The sequence below is a fragment of the Megalops cyprinoides genome, chromosome 12 (genome assembly GCF_013368585.1).
Source record: "Megalops cyprinoides isolate fMegCyp1 chromosome 12, fMegCyp1.pri, whole genome shotgun sequence".
NCBI classification, from domain to species: domain Eukaryota; kingdom Metazoa; phylum Chordata; class Actinopteri; order Elopiformes; family Megalopidae; genus Megalops; species Megalops cyprinoides.
In genome coordinates, this window is record NC_050594.1 from 4,638,504 (window position 1) to 4,657,939 (window position 19,436).

Consider the following 19,436-nt stretch of genomic DNA (forward strand, 5'->3'; position numbering starts at 1 on the left):
TTCAGGTTTCACATCGTTATGAACGATTCCCTGCCCATTACCTGACAGAAACACCTGAGAAGCGTGATCTGCCCATTGGGGCCCATTACAAAACCCCCCTTCTCCAAACCACTCAAAGTTCCAGGTCTACATGCCCAGCCCGTCCTTCCCATGATCCTTTGCTTCCTCTAGCGTCAAGGGCAGCTGCGGTTTGTGTGCGGTAAGAGAACGGGGCCGTTGGCCTGGTTTTACATGCTGGCTGCGCGCACATGTATCCCACTGAGCATGAAATTCGTGCAAGGACAAGCACATGTAAAACTACAAATACGAGCACGCTACGTTTTTTGTCCAAAATGTATGAATATTCTCAGCACAGATCAGAGGCCTGTTCTGAGGGGGAGACAAGGGGCACCGAGGGTGGAGCAGCGTGGTGACTCTGTCCTTTATCTCTCTCTCCCAGCTGTAGCAGGCAGCAGATCAGCCCTCTGCTCGGGCAGCGGCTGCAGGCAGGTGACATTTGACTTTGGGGTGATCCTGCAGGCGTGATGGCACGGTGCCGACTGCTCACAATTCACCTGCTGTCTCTTCCCTATTGATCCGGCTGCGGACGAGACGCACCCCCCCGCCCTGCCGCCCCCCCTCCCACTCCCCGCGCCTCCTCCTGATGTGACAGACACAACACTCCCCCCTCCACCCCCCACTCCCCCCACCCCGGCACAGAGGGCAGGAGAGACAGGCACTCGCCAGCCTGCGGCAGATTAAAATTTAAAAAGGGGGTGTAACCTGCTCCCCTCATCCTTCAGCTCCTGAAGAACGATAACACTCAAAACAGGAAGACCAGGGGCAGGCAGACGGGGGACAGGGGACGGGGGCCTGGGGGGGGGGGGGGGGGGGGGGGTTGTAAACAGACACAAGGTGAAAGTCAAACGTGCGGCAGCGGAGGACGAAGCAGGGAATGATGGGATTTTTACTGTCTGTGAATTGGGGAGGGGTGGGGAGGCCGAGGGGGTTTTTCCCCAACCCCCAAATTTCATAATAAAATATCCTCATATTCCCTATCATATTTTGGACTGCCCTGACCGTGATGTATTGGGCTGGGGGCTTGTGGGGTGGAGCTGCTTCACTGTGGTCCCGTTTCTTCTAACACACTATTTATTTCACAGTGGCGAGGCTATATGTCAGTAGAGGCTTGTGAGCTTGAAATAGAAGCATAAAAGGCTTAAAAGCTATCCTATAAAGTGACTACATGTCATGAACCTGCTGCTGATTGCTTTGCATAATCATCAAGTGGGCATATTAGAGTAAGGAAGACCCAGCACTGGCTAACCCCTCTCTAGCTGTTGGGAGACCCTTGCTGAGAGTGAAATTTCTTCCTTCACTCTTTGGCATAGATGAGATGCATTCTCCTGTGTTGGGCTGCAGCATCTGCTAACAGCGGGAAACCAGACTTGTTATACACAAATACAAAAGCCCTTTTGGTGAGGCAGAAAGGACGCCTGTGCAGTATCACCTGTAATAAAAGAGACAGCTGCGTGTGCCTGTTTTCTATGTTTAAGGTCAAAAACTGTGATGTGCACTGAAGGAAAAAAAACAGACTCTCAATGGGCATTTTGGTGGACCTAGCACTGCCCACACACGCACGCACGCACACACACACACACACACACACACACAAACACAGACACACACACAGACACAAACACAGACGCACGCACAAACACCGGCAGTACACACACACACACACACACACACACACACACACACACACTCCTCTGCTTCAAGGCGAAGGGAAGCAGGCCAAGTGGAATGCAGATTAGAAAGCAATAGATATTGATTGTGGCTCTGGACAGACCGCGCTTTGCATAGCAAATGGTTTCCATTACCTTACCATCTCGAGATAATTAATGTGCAGTCAGTGGCCCTGTCGTCCGTTATCGCTCATTCTGATGCTGCTCAATTTCCCTCCCTGAGTCTCCGCTTCTTTAGGCAAGAGGGCCTTCTTCAATAACTGTCACGCCATTATAATTTTATAAATCATGAAGCCTCCGGCCCCCGGCCCAACGCCTCCCCACCCGTACGCCCTCCGTCCCACGTAGCCTGGGAATGAGACGCTATCGCCACCCAGCTGCGGCCTGCCCCCTCGCCCGTGAGACCTCCGCACGTGCGTCACATGTGGAGAAACTGGTGTCCGTGCACCATCCCAGAACGCTTGTATGCGCTCTTTCTTACATTCACATTTATTCATTTGGCAGACGCTTTTATCCAAAGCAGCTTACAAATGAGGTAGAGTACAACACAGGCAAAAAAACCATAAAGAGTCAACAATGTTAGAAGCGCTGCATGACCAGGTTTCAATGATTGGCCAGGCAAGGTACAAGCTAGCTGGTAGAGATAACAAGTCTGTTAAAGCATTAGATTACTTTATTTTATAGTTTAGTAGGAAACAGTTTTGAGACATGAGAAATTCCTTTAGGGGGTAGTGTTTCAGGTGTTCAGTTGAGAGGAGAAGAGCTGTGTCTTCAGATGTTTCTTGAAGACAGAGAGGGACTCGGCAGAATGGATGAAGTGTGGAAGTTCATTCCACCATCAGGGGACAACGGCGGAGAAAGTTCTGGATAGTGATTTTGCAAGCGTTGCGATGGGGCCACCAGACGCCGTTCGGTTGCACGGTAGCTCTTAAGCGAGAGGTATTTAAATGCAATCGTTTGATCTAGAGAGCTGTTGCCACACAGGTGAGACGCTGCTTCTCAGCATTTCTCTGCGTTTGCTGATCTTTTTTTCCGCCCTGTCGTGTCTTCCAAAACAGGTGCACGGTGCTTAAGAGTGACCTGCCAAACCGCTTTGGGGATTCGCCTTGTGCACGACTCACAGAGTCACCTTTTAATTACAGGAATAACGGCGGTGCAGCTGGGAAATTGGTTTGTTCACTCATTCGCTCATTTGTGTGCACAGGTGCATGCATCTGTGTGTGTGTGTGTGTGTGTGTGTGTGTGTGTGTCTGTCTGTGTTTGTGTGTGTTCGTGTGTGCGTGTTTGTGTGTCCATGTGCACGAGTGCATTTGTGTTCTTTGTGTATGAATATGTTATCTGTGTATGTTCCTGTGTGTATGTTAGGGATGAGACTTTGATTGTTTGAACATTTGACCAACTGAACATGGAATGATAACTTGGCTCAATATTCAAACGGCTGACAACCTAATAATAATAACTTGACAGGAAAAAATGAAGCAAAATCCAGGGTTTTATTCTCTCTGATGCATATACATGAAGGAGAGCCTAGGAACCCTGCATAAAATAACATAAAATGAATTTACATTATTAATTTTCCTGCCTGAGAGTGTGGGTGAATGCAGATATCTTTGCAGTGAGTCATTATTTACACAAGGAGAAATGGAGTTTCATACTTTGCTTTGGGGGAGAAAAGTGAGGTTATTTGAATATTCGATCGTGGAGCCACAGAGTATTTGGATACCAGCTTATTGGAAATGCCCACTGTCCACTGTCTGTTTACACAGGAGGAAGAGGTGGTGCAGACAGAGACACTGTGCATTCAAGGGACCTTTCCTTCAGTAGTGATGGACTTAGTCCCAACCTGCATCAACACCACCCCCGTCACAAACTCATACATATAAGCGCACATACACACATATGTACATGTGCACGCACACGCACACACACACACACACACACACACACACAAACTCACATGTGTGCATGCACATACACAAACATATCGCACACACACACACACACGCACGCGCACACACACACACACACACACACACACACACACACACACACACACACACACACTGGACCGCCAACCCCAGCCATTTTAAACACAACCTGCTTTTTCAGATCGAGGTTGCACCTTTTAAGATTCTGCCTGAGTAGCTAAGACATGTAAGCAAAGTGTATTTAGAGCAGGTAAAAGCAGCCAGGTCTTTCCCGGTAGCTTTGGTATTCTGGCAGCAGGAAGGGTTACCTTTTCTCATCTCCGACACACTTCCCTTCAGAGGCAGGCCTCTGCAGCAGCTCACGAAAAAAGCTGCATACCAAGAGACTGCGCCGTGGCGGCAGCAGGGGGTAGCTGCTGCACCAAGATACAGGAAATAAACCTCCTGCTAAATTTGAGTTCAAGAGCTAACATGGAAAGCAAGAAAATCTCCCCCTAATTTGTTGACATTAAAACGTTTTTTTTTTTTCTCTCTCTCTTTGGAAAGCCCAACACAGAGAGGCGTGCAGGGCGTTTTCACTGTTAAAAGAGCTCCCGTTCGTGTGTACTCGGTTCGACTCCAGTGCCGAGGTTTACGGTTTCTGCAGAGTCCTTCCCAGGGTTTAAAAGCAGGCAGCCGTGCACGGCCTGTCTCCTGGTGATGAGATTTGCCGGCCCTAACCGGCCGGGCAGATTGCCGTTACTTATGCCTGACAGGCTTCTGACGCCGCCGCGGTGGCCTATTTTCAGCGCGTAAGCTGCCACCGCCTGCGCCGGGATGTGAATTCTCGAAACTGGCTGAAAAAGCTTGTCGCTGGGGTCACCGTGGGGTCGTGTCTCTGCCAGTGTGGATCCCTTTTTTAAAGAGGACCCCACTCTCAACCCCCTGCTGTTACACCAGAGAGGATTTAAGTGTGGCATTTTAAAAAAGACACGGCAGTGACAGAGGGACAGCACTGTAAGGGCATGCCTGATACACACAGCTGTAGAGAGTGGTGTTATACTGTTTAAAACACCAGAGCAATATCAGTGCAACATCAGAAATGCGACATTTCATGTACGAGATCGCTACTGAATTTTTAACAACGTTCTTCCTCTCACCGTTTTTGGGGTTTGAACGGGCGCGTGTTCAGTGCATGGCCAGCAGGGGGCGCGGGCGCTCACCTTTCGGGTAGTACGGCTTCTTCATGCCATCCTGCATCCGGGCCTTGCGGTCCTCGGCGCAGCTCTGCCGGCCGCCCTGCTCGTCGTGGAGCCGCTGGCCGTCCCGCCGGGACGCCGCCTCCGACGCCATCTTGTCCCGCATGGCCTTGGCCCGCTCGGACTCCAGGGCGATGGCCTTCTCCAGCAGGGACAGGTTGCCCTTGGTCATGTCGAAGACCTCCTCGGAGCGGTCGGAGGCGACAGAGGTGGTGTCCTCGTCGCGGTCACGCTCGCGGTAGCCGCCGTCCTGGGCGCAGCTGGGGAAGGCCTTGGAACGTGGGCTCAGCTGCTCCTCCAGCTTCATCAGGTTCACCATGTCCGAGTAGTTGCGCTCCAGCGTGCGGCGTTCCTCCGGGCTTGGCTGGCAGTCGCTGTAGGCCGGCGGGTGGGAGGGGTTGGACAGGGGCAGGGCGTGGGGGTGCTGCTGCAGCTGCTGCTGCGAGGGGGGGCCCTGGTCGGCCGGCTGCGTCTCGCTCAGCTTGCGGGCCAGGTCGAAGCACTGGTTCCGCAGGCACTCCAGGCTGCTGAGACACACCTCCTCGTCGCTCTCCTCCACCTGCCCGTTGCTGGTGGGTTTGGTCTGGGCGGGGCCTCCGTTGCGCCCGCCCCCTCCGCCCCCATCGTCCGTGGAGTCCCCCGCACCGTCCAGGTAGCTCCGCCCGTTGAGGTTGTCGGAGAGCACGGCGCCGTGGCCCTGCGCCAGCAGCTTGAGGGAGTCCACCGTCTCCCGCACCACGTCGCTGTCCATGTCCAGGCTCAGCTCGCCTTTCCTCGCTTCCTTTTCGCCCTCCTCGTCTTCCTCCTCCTCGGCGCTGTTGGACGAGTTGCTGTTCATCTCCGACTCGGTCATGGCGCGGTAGGCCGCGTCCTCGGCGATCTTGCCCAGGTTGAGCAGCGACTTGGCCACCAGCTCGTCGTAGTTGTCGTACTCGTCGTTGTTGTTGTCGTCCTTCTCCGCCGCCTGGCTGGACTTCTGGTAGCCGCCGTCCCTCTGCTCGTCCTCTGTCGAAGGAGAAGGAACAAAGCGTAATTCGATTGCCGTGATTTTATTTTCGCCCGGCAAATCAGATTTCCGTCAACATCGGACATGCTCAGTCTGTCTTTATTAGATTTCTTAGGAAATCTTCGCATTTCCCTATCCAATAATATCAATGTTTACTGTCTTTACCCACCGTTTGTTGACTGAAAGACTGCATCCGCGCTTAAAGCACAAAGCTACTCGAAGGTTCCTGATATGTGCCCTCTGTGGCTGCCACTGAGGTGTATAAAGTAGCTTTTCCAGGTGGAAGAACTTCAGGGGAGGTTCTTAAAATAATGTTAAGTACCGACATCGAGCAATAAAATCCGTGCAATGAGGACTCACCCTGTGAGAACAGATGACTGTTTCTACACAGATGGTAAGTAACTTCTGATTAAGTAACGCTATACACACAACACAACATTCATCAGGTAAACTGCACATCAGTGTACCTGGCCCATGAATCGTGGTTTCCATTCTCCTTGAGTTTCTGCAGGCACGCATGACCTTGGTACCACCAGAGGTCTTGTGTGTGTGTGTGGCTTTCCCTCTCTCTACCACTGCACGCTAGCTCTTGATACAGATGGATAGTTAATTGTTTGAGATTTATAAATAATTATTGCCTTTGCATTCTATGTGCAGTTGTCCTTACGGAAGTGAACTTGAAGTCTATGAAAACACAGAGACTGAAGGAGACAAAGTGATCACACTCCGGGTGGCTGTTTCATCTTTACTGATTACTGCTGCTATTTTCCTGTGCGTCCATAGTAATGTACGCAGCAATGACATTACCTGTGATTAGCATTCGAGAGCACTTCAATGATAGGTTCATCCAGAATGTGTTTAAGTGTGTTTTTTTTTCTAGAAAATCAAGGGTTTGATATGCAATCAGTTGCGCCAGGGCTATAAGGAATGAGGTTTCCCGACAGCACGGGAATGCACAACGACCTCAATGTTCAACCGAACTGTGTTTCCCTGTTTCTGTTCTCTGTATCCATACCTCTGTTTACAGCACACAGGTAAAATATCTACTTAAAACTGTCTTCCACTGAAAATTATTAGACATTGTCTTACCTTCAGTGCTGTTAATAATGGAGGGATTTTTAAATGCTCATTTTTTCATCAAAGATATGCAAAGATTTGAGTTTCTCCATTGTGGTTTGGGTGTGAATTATGTATGCAAATGAGTCTTTGTCTGTGGGGATCGAGCTAGTTCTAAGCAAACGTCCCCAAATATATCCCCTCTGATGACGCTACTTTAAATATCTTGAGAATCGTGAAACAGAACAGCAACAGTGACAACTAAACCAAAACAGCACGCATTTCTACAGTATTGCGTGCTTTAATCTAAACAAATGTAACAAAATAGATTCAGATGATCCACTCTGTAATTCCAGTGCTCTTATTAATGTCTGCTGTTGTTCACTGTGGTCACAGCCGGGTCTTACTGTCCAATCAACTGATTCTTTTAAACCGCTTTCATCATTAAGCGGAGTCAGGCAGACTGAGGAAGGTTATTGAACTCCTAATGCCAGTAATTTCATGCATTCATTTCTGGAATTCCTCCAACAGCCCCTCTCGCCTCTCCGCCCCGAGCCATCAGGAACGCATCGCTCACGCTGGTGGCAAACGCGTGGCTCGCATTCCAGCACCGCAAACAATCGAAATACCAGGAGCTTCAAAAATCATAAAATACAATAATAAATACCGCTTTGATTTCAGGCGAAAAGAAAAGAAAATGCTTCACAAGGCACCGGCAAGCAGTAATCCTCGACGGTAAGGCATTAATTAACAAAAGTTGAAAGGCGTCGGCGTTCCCTAAACACAAAAGCTTTATCTGTAAAGATCACTCTCATAAGCAGAATATCAAAAGGAAAATACGGGATGGAGAAAAAAGAATGTGAAGGTCTCACATGTAAGGGTGTAGAAATAAGTATATAAACTGTAACCACATTTCCAATTATTTCTAACAGCAACGCTCGCTTCAACTGACGCGGAGATAGAGTTAATTGCGTGCGCGGAGCGGGCATTAGGGGGAGAGCAATGAAGAAGCTTTTGGACAGCAGAGAGAACAGTCACGAATGACCAGGCCCATATTTTGACTGTTACAGTCACCAGCTCGGGGTTTAATTTCGGTGGCTTGAAACATGCCTCGGAGAAGCAATTTGAAGAGCAATCAGGGGACACAAAGGGAATGTGGAAGCGAAACAGATTGAAAGTGCAATGGAGAGATTATTGCCCTGCTGCGACTGGATTAGCAGGACTGTAATGTGGCTGCCTATTCAAAAACAGAGGAAACCGTTAACCGTTCTACACTGGTTAAACTGCTGCAGTCTGGGGTATATGAGACAGACAGGCTGACTAGCTTGAGAAAAAAAAATTACATTACCGTACAACTGGAAGTCCTGTTTTCAAAATTTCAAAAGGTTGTAATTCTGTCCTCCTGACCAAAGATGGCAGTGTCATCCACCAATGAACGATGTAAGAAGGTAACCCAACTTAACTTAACAGAATTTGAATTAAACTCAATGTAAAATGGACTCAGTGATTGAGTCACTCTATAATATTACAGCCAACTGATGAGCAACGATGGGCTAAATGAGCTATTTCTGTCAGCATCCTCTCTAGGTTCTTATGTTGTTATGTTCTAATCTAAACAACTAATTTCAGCACAAAGTACAGAAATGCTGTGGAATTCTGAACAAAAATGCTCAGTTTGCTCATGCGGTTCATGTTAGTCATAGAGACAACAGGGCAGCATTACATTACATTACTGTCATTTAGTAGACGCTCTTATCCAGAGCAACATACATAGGTTACAATTTTACCCATTTATCCAATTGAATAATTACTGAGGCAATTGTGGCTTAAAAAACCTTGCCCAAGGGAACAACAGCAGCACCCCAGCGAGGAATCGAACCAGCAACCTCTTGGTTACAAGCCCTGCTCCTTTCCAGTACACCACACCACCACCCACTGCAGCAAAAGAATCAGGTCTACAATGCAGGGCAAAACTCATCAGAGGAAGATGCTGAAATTTGCCAACATCTGACTAAGAGAGGAAAGGCTGGACGTGCTGACACCTCTGGTGGGGAGTGCTATGTGACGATGATGAACTAAATAACTTTGACAGCTCCCATTCTCAATCAGCCTGGAAGGCTTAAGGGCACTGTCATGAGAGATTGGGGAGGACACGGGGCGTTGTCATGAGAGATTGGTGGTGGTGGGGGTGGTGGGGGGGGCACAGGACGGTAAAGCTGAATCTGTCAGAGAGCGCATAGCCATATGTGGTGTTCAGCAATTTCGAGGGTAACCATGACCACACAAACTTCCTTTGTCAAGTCTTCATTGACCAACCAGTGAGACAAACACTCGTGCCCACCGTTCTCCCAGGAGTCCACATGCGCAATGCCTTTGTGAACGCGCACAGCAGACTGCCAATAATGTCACAGCTCCACTGTGTGCAGCTGTCTGCTTATTTCTGTGTCCTGAAACGGCTGTTTCTGTTTGCAAATCTCTCCCAAAAATAAGGGACCTCTGGCAATCCATAGGTTTGCACCCTCAGCAAAGGGTTTTAAGCCTCCATCTTAACAGGATTCTAACAGATGGCTGCGGGCTGTTGTGAGTCTGACACTGAAACGGCACTGAAGGTCAGAGCGAACAATCCATATGCACCTCAAATTACCGTGACCGTCTTTAACAGAGCGGCTTGCTGCCTGGTTGCTATTTCGGGACTCGGTTTTACCCGAGCCTCGGAATTTGGCTTCACACAGCCCTTCCGTACGCGCCCAACCCTCACGGTGCAAAAAACGGAGACGCAAGACAAGGGATGAAGAAGGACATATGCAGATCAAACAAGCTGCATCAAAGTTAAGAGGTAAACGCGGAGCAGCAGTTATTACACAGTTACAAAAGAGCAGAGGTGTGCTCTTATTACTTCTATTAACTATAATTGTGTGCTGCTTTCTTGCTTTATCTCTTGATTTTAATTTTTGGGAAATAAACCCTCATAATTGCTCCATGCATGGAGGACAGTGTTGCTGGAGTGGCCTGTCTTTGCTGTGCACCTGACCCTAAGGATGTCTAAAGATCTCCCTCCTTCTTCTGACTCACCCTCGTCAGAGCTCAGATCATCTCTTCTGATTATTCTAACTTCAAAGGGTCTCAGAGGGTTCATTCGCATATCAGGGTTTAGATATGTAGCCCCCAAATGGAATCAGAAAACTCTCATCTGTGGGGAAATGTTCCCTTAGAACTCAATGGGACTCGAGTGCTGTGGAAAGTCAATAAGGAACAGGCAGCTTGACTTTGCAGTATAAGGAGGGAGGAGATCTCACCGTGCTCCTGGCTCTGCTCTTCATAGTCCTCCTCCTCTTCTTCCTCCTCTTCCTCTTCTTCTTCCTCCTCCTCCTCCTCCTCTTCCTCTTCCTCCTCACCCTCCTCTCCCTCGTCCTCCTCTTCCTCCACCCCTTCCTCCTCTTGCTCCGCCTCGTGCTCCTCCCCCCTCTCCACCTCGCCCTCCTCTGGCTCCGCCTGCTCCTCGTAGTCCTCCGAATATTCCTCCTCCTCCTCTTCCTCTTCCTCCTCCTCCTCCTCTTCCTCCTCTTCCTCCTCCTCCTCTTCCTCCTCCTTCTCGTCTATCTCCTCCGTGCCGTCAGTCTCGTAACACTCATCCACGGAGGAGTTGTCGGAGCGGCTCAGGGCGGGCTTCCTCTTCGGGGCCGGCTCCTGGGGCTGTCTGTCCTGCGTTTTCCTCTTCTTGGCCAAAGGGCAGCCATAGACACTGCAGGGGAGAACAGAGAAGACGGACAAAGTTAATGAGCTCATCCAGGCTCAGCCCCATTAGAAGGTACAGAGGGGTGCAATTGAAGTCCGCAGGGGGTGCACAGAAAGTCATAAATACGATGCAGACATTGAGATATAAGGAGACAACTGGGGGTGCATTGAGGTCCATCTGGGGGTACAGTGCACCCCTAATCACAGCCATAGTGCCGGGCCTGACCTCGCCTGCGCAACCTGCAGCTGCCGCCCTGAGTCGCATTCAGAGCTGCAGAAAGTGCCATGGAAGTGAGACTTCATTACCCATGCTCCTCTGGGGCATGCAGGGCCCAGCTCTCCTGCAGAGCGCAAACTTTCCTTTGCGCCGAGCGGCACCGGAAACAATTAACCAGCTTTATTGGTGAGGATCGGACTAAAAGTGAAATCAAAGTTTATTTAACCAACCTTTAATTATGCCCATAATCATTAGCTATTGTGCGATCGCATTTTAATTGCTGTATAGCTGCGTGTACAATTATGCGTGGTTTAATGTGGATTTGTGGTAATTTATCGGAACACAAAGGGACTATTTTCATCGGTGGAATGGTGGGCTTTGTTTAGGGTGGAGAGAGAGAGAATTTTAATTAATGGAGATGGTGAAGTGTTGTAAGGATCGCTCTTGTGTCTGAATGGGGTACATGAATCTGTGAAGTGTCCTATGTCATGGAACCGGTCTGGAGCTTGGAGAAATGTTTCATCATCGTCAATGTCAACCTGCAACATTTTTTGCCAGTTTATTCTGCTTGTTGTACACAGTTGCATTTGTGCTTTTCCCAAATGCTGACCCCATTAGACCCCAAGTTGAAGAAAGGCTGGGTTTGTGTAAGGGGGATGTATGGCCAAGTGCCATTACCCTCATTTGCATAATTGGTATATAAATACACTAATATTAACAGCCAATACAAATGACCAAAGGCAGATCTAGCAGCGAGCTCTGTGTTAAAGTCAATCAGTCTGAGGCCACATTTAATGAAATCGTTTTCAAATCTGGACGCACATGTCAAATACGAATCATTTCATATGCCCTGTGTTCTCCATTACTGTGATATATATATATCGGTATAAACAAAGAAAGCAAACAGTATGCAAATGGCTATTTAGGTGGCAATGTGCACCGCAGTTAAGATAGGCCTACTCGTTTGTCAGAATGTTCCAGGCATTAGCGGTAGCATTTAGGAAGGCCTGGATGAAGTGAGGGGAGGAGTGGATCGGGGCGCCCTGAGACTCCACGCCAAACACAATTAGATCAATTTAAACGCCGCCCGTTTGGGAGGGCGGTAGCAGAACGCACGCACTGTCCGTCAGCAGGCCAACACATTTTAAACATAATCTGCGTGCTCTACGAGGCCATCGATCACGGGGAGCCGCAGCTGCTTGCAAAAACCCCCCGAAGAGCAAGTGTTCCGCTGCGGCAAAAACCACCCCGCACCCCAGCGGGATCTCTCAGAGTCTTCCCCCAGAATATGCAGATCGAAAGCAAACGAAAAACGCAGGCGGAGATGTGTTTGGGGAACCGGGCGGCCCCGTTTTGGGTGCCTGTCAGCGGCTCAAAAACGCGGCTCGCACGCTTAGTTAGGAGTCATTCAGCCGTGAAATGTTCTAGACTCCCGTTCTTACACGCCGAGAATGTTTATTCCCTCTCACCCGGCTACGGACCGGCCCTAATATGAACAAATAAATGGCATTAGATCTGAGGAGCGCCGAGCGACATAAATCTGCGGCTACTGTCGCTCGCAGGGGCCCGCCGCCTTAGCAGTTTTAAAATTACGCAGGGCGCTGCGAACAAGGTTTTTTAAGGACTGAGAAAAAAAAAAAAAAACAGCCGATCATTGTTGTTAATTCCAGAAGCCGCGAGAAAAGCACCGATACGAGACTTTTAAAAACCAGACGAGGTTGCATTTAGGAGTCGAAGCAGGCAGTCGCTTATCACTGGCTATAAGAGGCGATTCGTGCTGGTGGATGACACGGGCTGACCTGATGTGTTCGGAAGGGTTATTGATTTAAGAGTTAATGCGGCGTCTTGACATTGTGCCTGCCTGGGGCAGAGGCTCATCCCACATCTGACTCGCGTCCAAATGCCTCCCCGCGAAGACCGTCTGAGCCAAAGGATGGAGAGGAAACTCTGTGTGTGTGTGTGTGTGTGTGTGTGTGTGTGTGTGTGCGTGTGTGTGTGTGTGTGTGTGGCATGTATCGACAAAGAGTGAAAACGATACACGTTGTCTGTTTTTCAGAAACAATTGTGACAAACTACCCTATGTGTCTTTTAAATGCATTGATTTCCCCTATAAGCAAAATGGTTGAAAGAGTGGTACATTCTAAATTGTACAGTGTGTTAGTCAAAATAAAATATTATTTATTTGAAATTATGGAGCATTAGCTAACTCGGGAGTAAAAAATAGCTATACTCATTATCTAAATCTGCAGTGCAGATAAGCAAATTAAACTGCACCAGCCCCTGCCACCGACCCTACAGTGCTGTGACTGCTGTCACTAATAAATTGACTTTCTTTCCTCTTGTGGTTGTGTGCAAACAGTACATATGTCAGGGTATGTGTGTGTGTGTGTGCATGCGTTTAATCCATCCATAACCCTAGCCCTTCAGAGTGGAAGGAGCGGAATGCATTAGAGGGATCAGTGCTCACGTCCACCCGCTCACCCTGCACCCCACCTCGCTACACATCAGCCCAGACCGAAATTACCCAACTGTCCTTCCATCAGTCAGTTCTGCCCAAACCTGGCAACCTGGATCCCTTGGGAAAGGGGATTACTTAATAGCCTGACCCCCCCCCTCCCCCCCACGACACCCCCCGCACCTCCGCATGATTTCATTAATCAGCCCACGCGGAAATTCATCCCGGGCTGACAGCGACGCGGGCCTCGCGCCACTCCCACCGGGGTCACCTCGTGATCAATAGCGCCTGTGACCAAACACGTCGAAAGCACATTAAAACGCCACTCATCCGGCTCCGTTTCAGCTCGCGCCGAATAAATCAGGGGGTCAGGCCCCTGTGGGAGGCGGGGGTGGGGGGGTGGGGGGGTCCCTCGGGTAGGGGGGTGTGTCTTATCCCTGTCTGTCTGACTGGATGGGTATCAACACACCCCTTACAAAATAAAGGACAGCACAATCCTCACAGCGAAACAAGTGGGGAGATGCTTTTGGTTTCCTGTCATCACGGGGACTCGCGGTGTTAACGTGTGTTGATCACAGCGCTTTATCATTAATACTCCTATTTACCGTTCTGTAACACTGTATTTTGGTTTTGGCGCACGATGACTGGGCCCTTCACACAGTATGTTGTATGAAAAATAAGCCTGATGTCTTCCTTTATTATACTCTATTTGATGCAATATGCACTGGCACAGCAACAATGCATTATTCAGACTCACTCCTTTCACTGTCTCTCACATAGTAGTATGCGCTTAAAGTAAATTCAGGTACTCTGTACTTCCTGCCCCCCCCCCCTCCCCAGTTTGCTGTGAAACGCAACAGGAAAATCAGGAACAATGGTGCTGTGGTGCACTGCACTAATCTGTTTCTGCATTTTCCATAATTCAATGCAAATGACTCTTTATGGTAATCATGTAGAATGCAAAAAAAAAAAAAAAATCATACTTCTTGCACTGGTATTTTCCTGTGGTATTTCAGACGAAAGGGGGGTTTAGAATTCTTTGAATCTCATCAAAACGCAGGGTCTGGGTGACTTGAGAGGGGTATCGGCAGGTTGCCCGGAGTCAATGACTAATGTGGAGAGACGCCTCGGCTCCAATTCCCGCCTTCCCCTCCCTGTCACCGAGTGACCTTGGACACTCGTACGCATCCCACACGCTGGGCACGGCAATTAAAATTCCACAGGTAATTAAGTGCCATTTAAATCAGGAAATACTGCGGGCATTGTGCGAGAGCGGAACCGCCACTATTATTAGATTCCTGCAGGAGAGACAGGAAATTAGGGGGTCTGCGCGAGGCTTGCACCATATGAGGCTCAGCAATCAAATAAAAGGAAAGACCCTCCAATCAAAAATATACATCTCCCTTTATAAGAAGGTGCTAATGACGAGGGCCGCCATGAAATGTGTTCAATTAAGAGGAAACACATGGTCAAATGAGGAGTTTTTTATGTTTTAAACCCATATAAGGGAATTTAGTTTGCATATAAAAAGACTCAGTGCCCTTGTAATCCTTGACAATAACGCAGGCGCGTGGGAATGTGACAGTTTCATACGGCGGTTTTATTAGTTTTAATATTAAGGCATGTTCACTGCAGGGGTCGCAGATTCAGCCCGTCATTAGCATCATGTGGTATTTGTCTGGGCGCGGCGCGGTGGCACGGGGGACGTGGCGGCCCCTCTTCCGCAGAGCTGTCACGGGCGCACACCCCTCGCTGCGCCCCATCCAGCACAATCCCGCCGTCTCCATGGTGATATCCTCCAGAAAGCGAGTGGGATTCGCCGTTCTCGCAGACAGGCGGGGAGCCAGTTGGAGGGAGAGAGAGAGAGAGCGAGATGATTTTAAACCTGACAGACTTCCCCCGAAGAGCCAAACAAAAGAAACGGCTTTTCTCCAGGAGACTCCGTCGGCTACAGCAATTTAGGCGTTTTCTGTCACAGCGCAAAAAAGAAAGGAAAAAAAAGAACCACAACCACCGTTGACACTTCCTCCCGTGGGCTGCTTACTAAGCTGTAAAAAAAATAAACTTCCATTAACTTCCGGATCTGAAAATAACTGTCCTCAATTAAGCGTCAAAATGGCATATTCGTCAAAGCAAAAATGTATATCCGTGCACGTATGTAATTCAGAGATCTCGATGAGTCAATAAAAAATCTGGCACATTCCGATATAACATTATGGTTGTGGGAAGCACAGATCAAATACTCCGCTGGGTTTTAATTGCAGTTTGATGCAGAAGACGATAACGCGGGGAAGGCGGTAATGTGAAAGAGAAGCCTAATGAAAGAGCTGCTGCCGGCAGACACAGCTCACAGCACGACTGCGCCTCCCAAGAAGCGTCGGCTCGACTGGGAATCCGGGCGCATATGAATGAGGGGGGCCTGCTTTCCACAGCGGCCGTTTGCACAGACCAACCGGGGGGGACAGAAAGCTCCTTTCCAGGTTCCTTTCACCATTGTCAAGCGTTTCTGAAAGCGTCACCTTAGATCTAGGGCCGCGTAGGAGAAGAGGTGCAAGGTGAACAAACTGTAAAGGAAAAAAAAGCAGTGTGTTCTTACTGCAGTCTGTGTTAAGAGAGGAAAAGGGGATGTGATTAGGTACACCCAAACCTGTGCTGGAAATACTTCCTGTTTATGTGTATTTTATGTGACTGTATGTGAGTGAAAAAAGGGAGACAGGAGGTATAAATAAAATAAACCAAACAAAAGGGCACAGGTTCTACATAGACTGCCAACTATCCCCAAGCGACACAACAGGCTGACCAAGGGTTCACCTGGGAAATGGTATGTGGAAGAGACTGCTGTCGTAGTGCCAACAGAAATAGAACATGAACATATTCACAGCTCCTGGATGAAGGAGGGCAACACAAAACAGGTGGAAATGAAAACAATGCTGTGTCCGAAACCGAAAACGACTTTCAGCAAAGACAGCACCGGTAAACGCTCAGTCCACACACAGCAGCTGCATCACGTTTAGTCAGCAAACAGGAACCACAAGGTTCCCCCGAACCAGGTGAGGTCAGGACCCTTTAACCTGTGCTTCAGCGAAGTGACACCGCCCCCTCCAGGTGGAATGAGGCCATTGCCGAAAGAATTGAGAGTAAAGGAACCAAAAGGCTGTGTGGGGGAGGAGGGTCACAACAAATAACACGCCAGGAAAACACTAGGCGACACAAAGATCATTACAGTATCTTAGCAACTTGCTCAGCACACTGCCCTATTCAAGACAAATCACACACCTCTGACATACCTGCCACTTATATGGCTGCACTTTTTAAATAATCTAGTCCAGTCTGGGTATGTGTATCAAGGGTGCAACAGCAGCGCTCTGCTAAAGATTCGAACCTGCAATCTCCTGATCTATCGCTCAGACCACTGGAATACAACGGTGCCCCTATCAAAAGTATTGCCACAAAGAAGATTCAGGACATACAGATGCAGGGTATCCCCCGCAGATGTATTTGAATTATTTCCTGCTATTTTTGCATCACAGTAAATTATTTATTGCAAATACATTTCTTTCCTGATGAATAAGAAAAAAAACATGTCCCCTCAGTGTGACGAGAATGTGTCACCACAGACACTATGCCACACTGGTAGAGGATACCATCCATGTGGTCTGTGAGGCAGTATGTAGTCAGAGGAGGATCACATGACTGTAGGTAAACATGCCATATTAACATGCTTTCTGTGATCTGTAAATTGTGCTGCCTTAGTCGTAACATTCCCTCTAATGATACCGCAGGTCGGCACAAAACTACTGCACACATCTGGTATATTTCCGGCACATATGGGAACGACTCACAACCTTTTATTCAATATACAGGCAAAAAAAATGTATGTGTGATGAATGACTAATAAATTAGAATGGCAACATATGCCTGCATTTCTGAAGTAAGACGGAGCACTGTTTAAGACTAGGTAGACTATTACAAAAAAAAAATGACCTCATGCCCATTTTCACCATAACAGCACTTAAACTTTACAGTGTAAGACAATATACAAAGACTGCAAGACATAGCATCACCTACCCTTGGGGACAACTTCCCGAGCCGGTTCAGATGATATGTTTTAATTGCCGTCTTACCCTGTCAGCTCTGCATTGTGTTGTCTGAAATGCAGCCATCTTTCTGTCTCCCGCTAACGCATCATTGTGCCACAGTTTTGTTCAGTTTGTTTGTGCTAATTACCTTTCACTATCATTTGGGCATCATCCTTTCATTGATTTTATGTAGCGATTTAATTTGATTTTCAGTTCGTCTGTCCTGGTGCCATCTTACCATTGTCCTACCACCTTTGTTTGTGCCTTTAATTGCAAAGATGTGTTATTAAGATACATCTTTTAATGAATTAATTTTTGTTTGCACCAATCTGTCATTTTTTTTACTGACTCTTTAATAAGGTGACAATAAATGGGTTTCCCCTGTTATATTAACATTAACCAATGGTATGAGGGAAGTGGGTTTTAAAAAAAGACAAAATCATCAAATTAAGTAGTACTAAGAAAGTAAACTACTTTGGAAAATGCAATATGAGATAAAATGGGCTGACTGATTGATTGATTGATTGATCGATTGATTGAGACAACCACTGTCAAGGATCAATGTACTTCTGCCTATTCTGAATTACATTACAGCAGCCCCTCCAGTCTCTGTGGGTTATCGGTGCAGATACGGACAGACCATGCTGGGACACGACGTTTAAAACTGCCAGACAACCAGTGGGCCTGATCTGAGCTACAGCCTGGAAAAAAAAAAAAAAAAACTTCTGCCAATTTTCATGTGATGTTCATCATCACAGATTGTGCAGCACTAAAAACAAACCAGAAGCCGAAAAGGATAAATTAATCAATTATTACTGTTCTCAGATCAGATTCTTTCAGAGGCAGAGCGCCAGCCATCACATGGATTCACGAGTAGCACAGCTCCGAGATTCACAAGTAGCACGGCTCTGTGATTTACGAGTAGCACAGCTCCGCGCAAACAGATGTATGAGTCATATTTTATTTGAATGGGTTTGAGCCAAACTGCACCTGCAAACCTCACAAGAGCATTCTGACGGCTGAAAAAAACCTTCAGAAAGCAATTTATTTAAAATAATTACAACAGATATGAAAAAAAGATGTGAAAAGACTTAAATGATCATTGGCTGCGGCAGTGCTCTGATTGGCGCTGACTCTCCGCTTTTTTAACCCAGTTTTTGGAATCGCCCTTTGTACAGTAGACCCCACTCCTCGGTCAACCTCTATGCTCACACAGGAGCGGTGAGGCAAGCCAAGTGCAACCCTCCCATACACTCAGACACAGACCAACAGCTATTTTTCACACTACAAATCCCACAGTGCACCACGGCGGGGCACACTCCTATTAGAGGATGGCCAGTTCCTCACTAACGTCACCAAGGGGCATCGCAGGTGCCTCACAAGACATTAGTGGGCTCTGCGGCAGATGTGTCCACCCCTACGAAACTGTTCCGCCACTGTGGACTCCCGATCGCTGCTGGCTAATGACACGGCTGAGACCAAACCTGGGCCATTGGGCTCACCTTGCACTCAGAACAAGTGGTGTAGCTGACTGACAATAGCTGCTCATCGTGGGCCATAGCCTGTCACTTGGCAGGGAGTGCTTGTTCGAAATAGGACTGCTCTGTTGTTTTTAATATAAGTTTTGTTTTCTTTTCTTTTCTTTTTGCACTGCTAAAATAATGTAACCACTGTAGTACTGAGCATTTTTACAGCATACGGCATTTTTAAAATAAATTTGAGAGATCTTCTACGTGTTTGTGTGCATTCTCATGTGTATAAAAAAAGATAAATAAAAAATGTGGTGATGTTATACAGCAAGCTAAAATGGAGTCCTACTTTTATGTATTGCACTACTATTTTAAGTATCACTAACTAAATCATTCACAATTTTCAGGTATGGGTATATGGGAATGTGCTGTTGTTCGAATGGTGAGTCTTACAGTGTTCTCAGCCCAGGTGCATGGAGCTGGAAAGGGAATCGGAGTCCTCTCCAGCCTGTTCCAAATTCCACTC

At 47.9% G+C, this 19,436-nt stretch overlaps 1 protein-coding gene across 8 annotated transcripts in view; it reads right to left on the reverse strand.

Moving 5' to 3' along the window:
- myt1lb (myelin transcription factor 1-like, b) overlaps window positions 1-19,436 on the reverse strand; it is a 110,015-nt gene that overhangs the window by 35,712 nt on the left and 54,867 nt on the right. For all 8 annotated transcript variants that reach the window (XM_036541572.1, XM_036541574.1, XM_036541570.1 and 5 more), the window contains 2 exons: window positions 10,252-10,697; window positions 4,858-5,898 (listed from right to left, as the gene is read on the reverse strand). In XM_036541572.1, coding sequence (XP_036397465.1) covers window positions 4,858-5,898; window positions 10,252-10,697 — 1,487 coding nt within the window. The remainder of the gene's footprint in view (window positions 1-4,857; window positions 5,899-10,251; window positions 10,698-19,436) is intronic.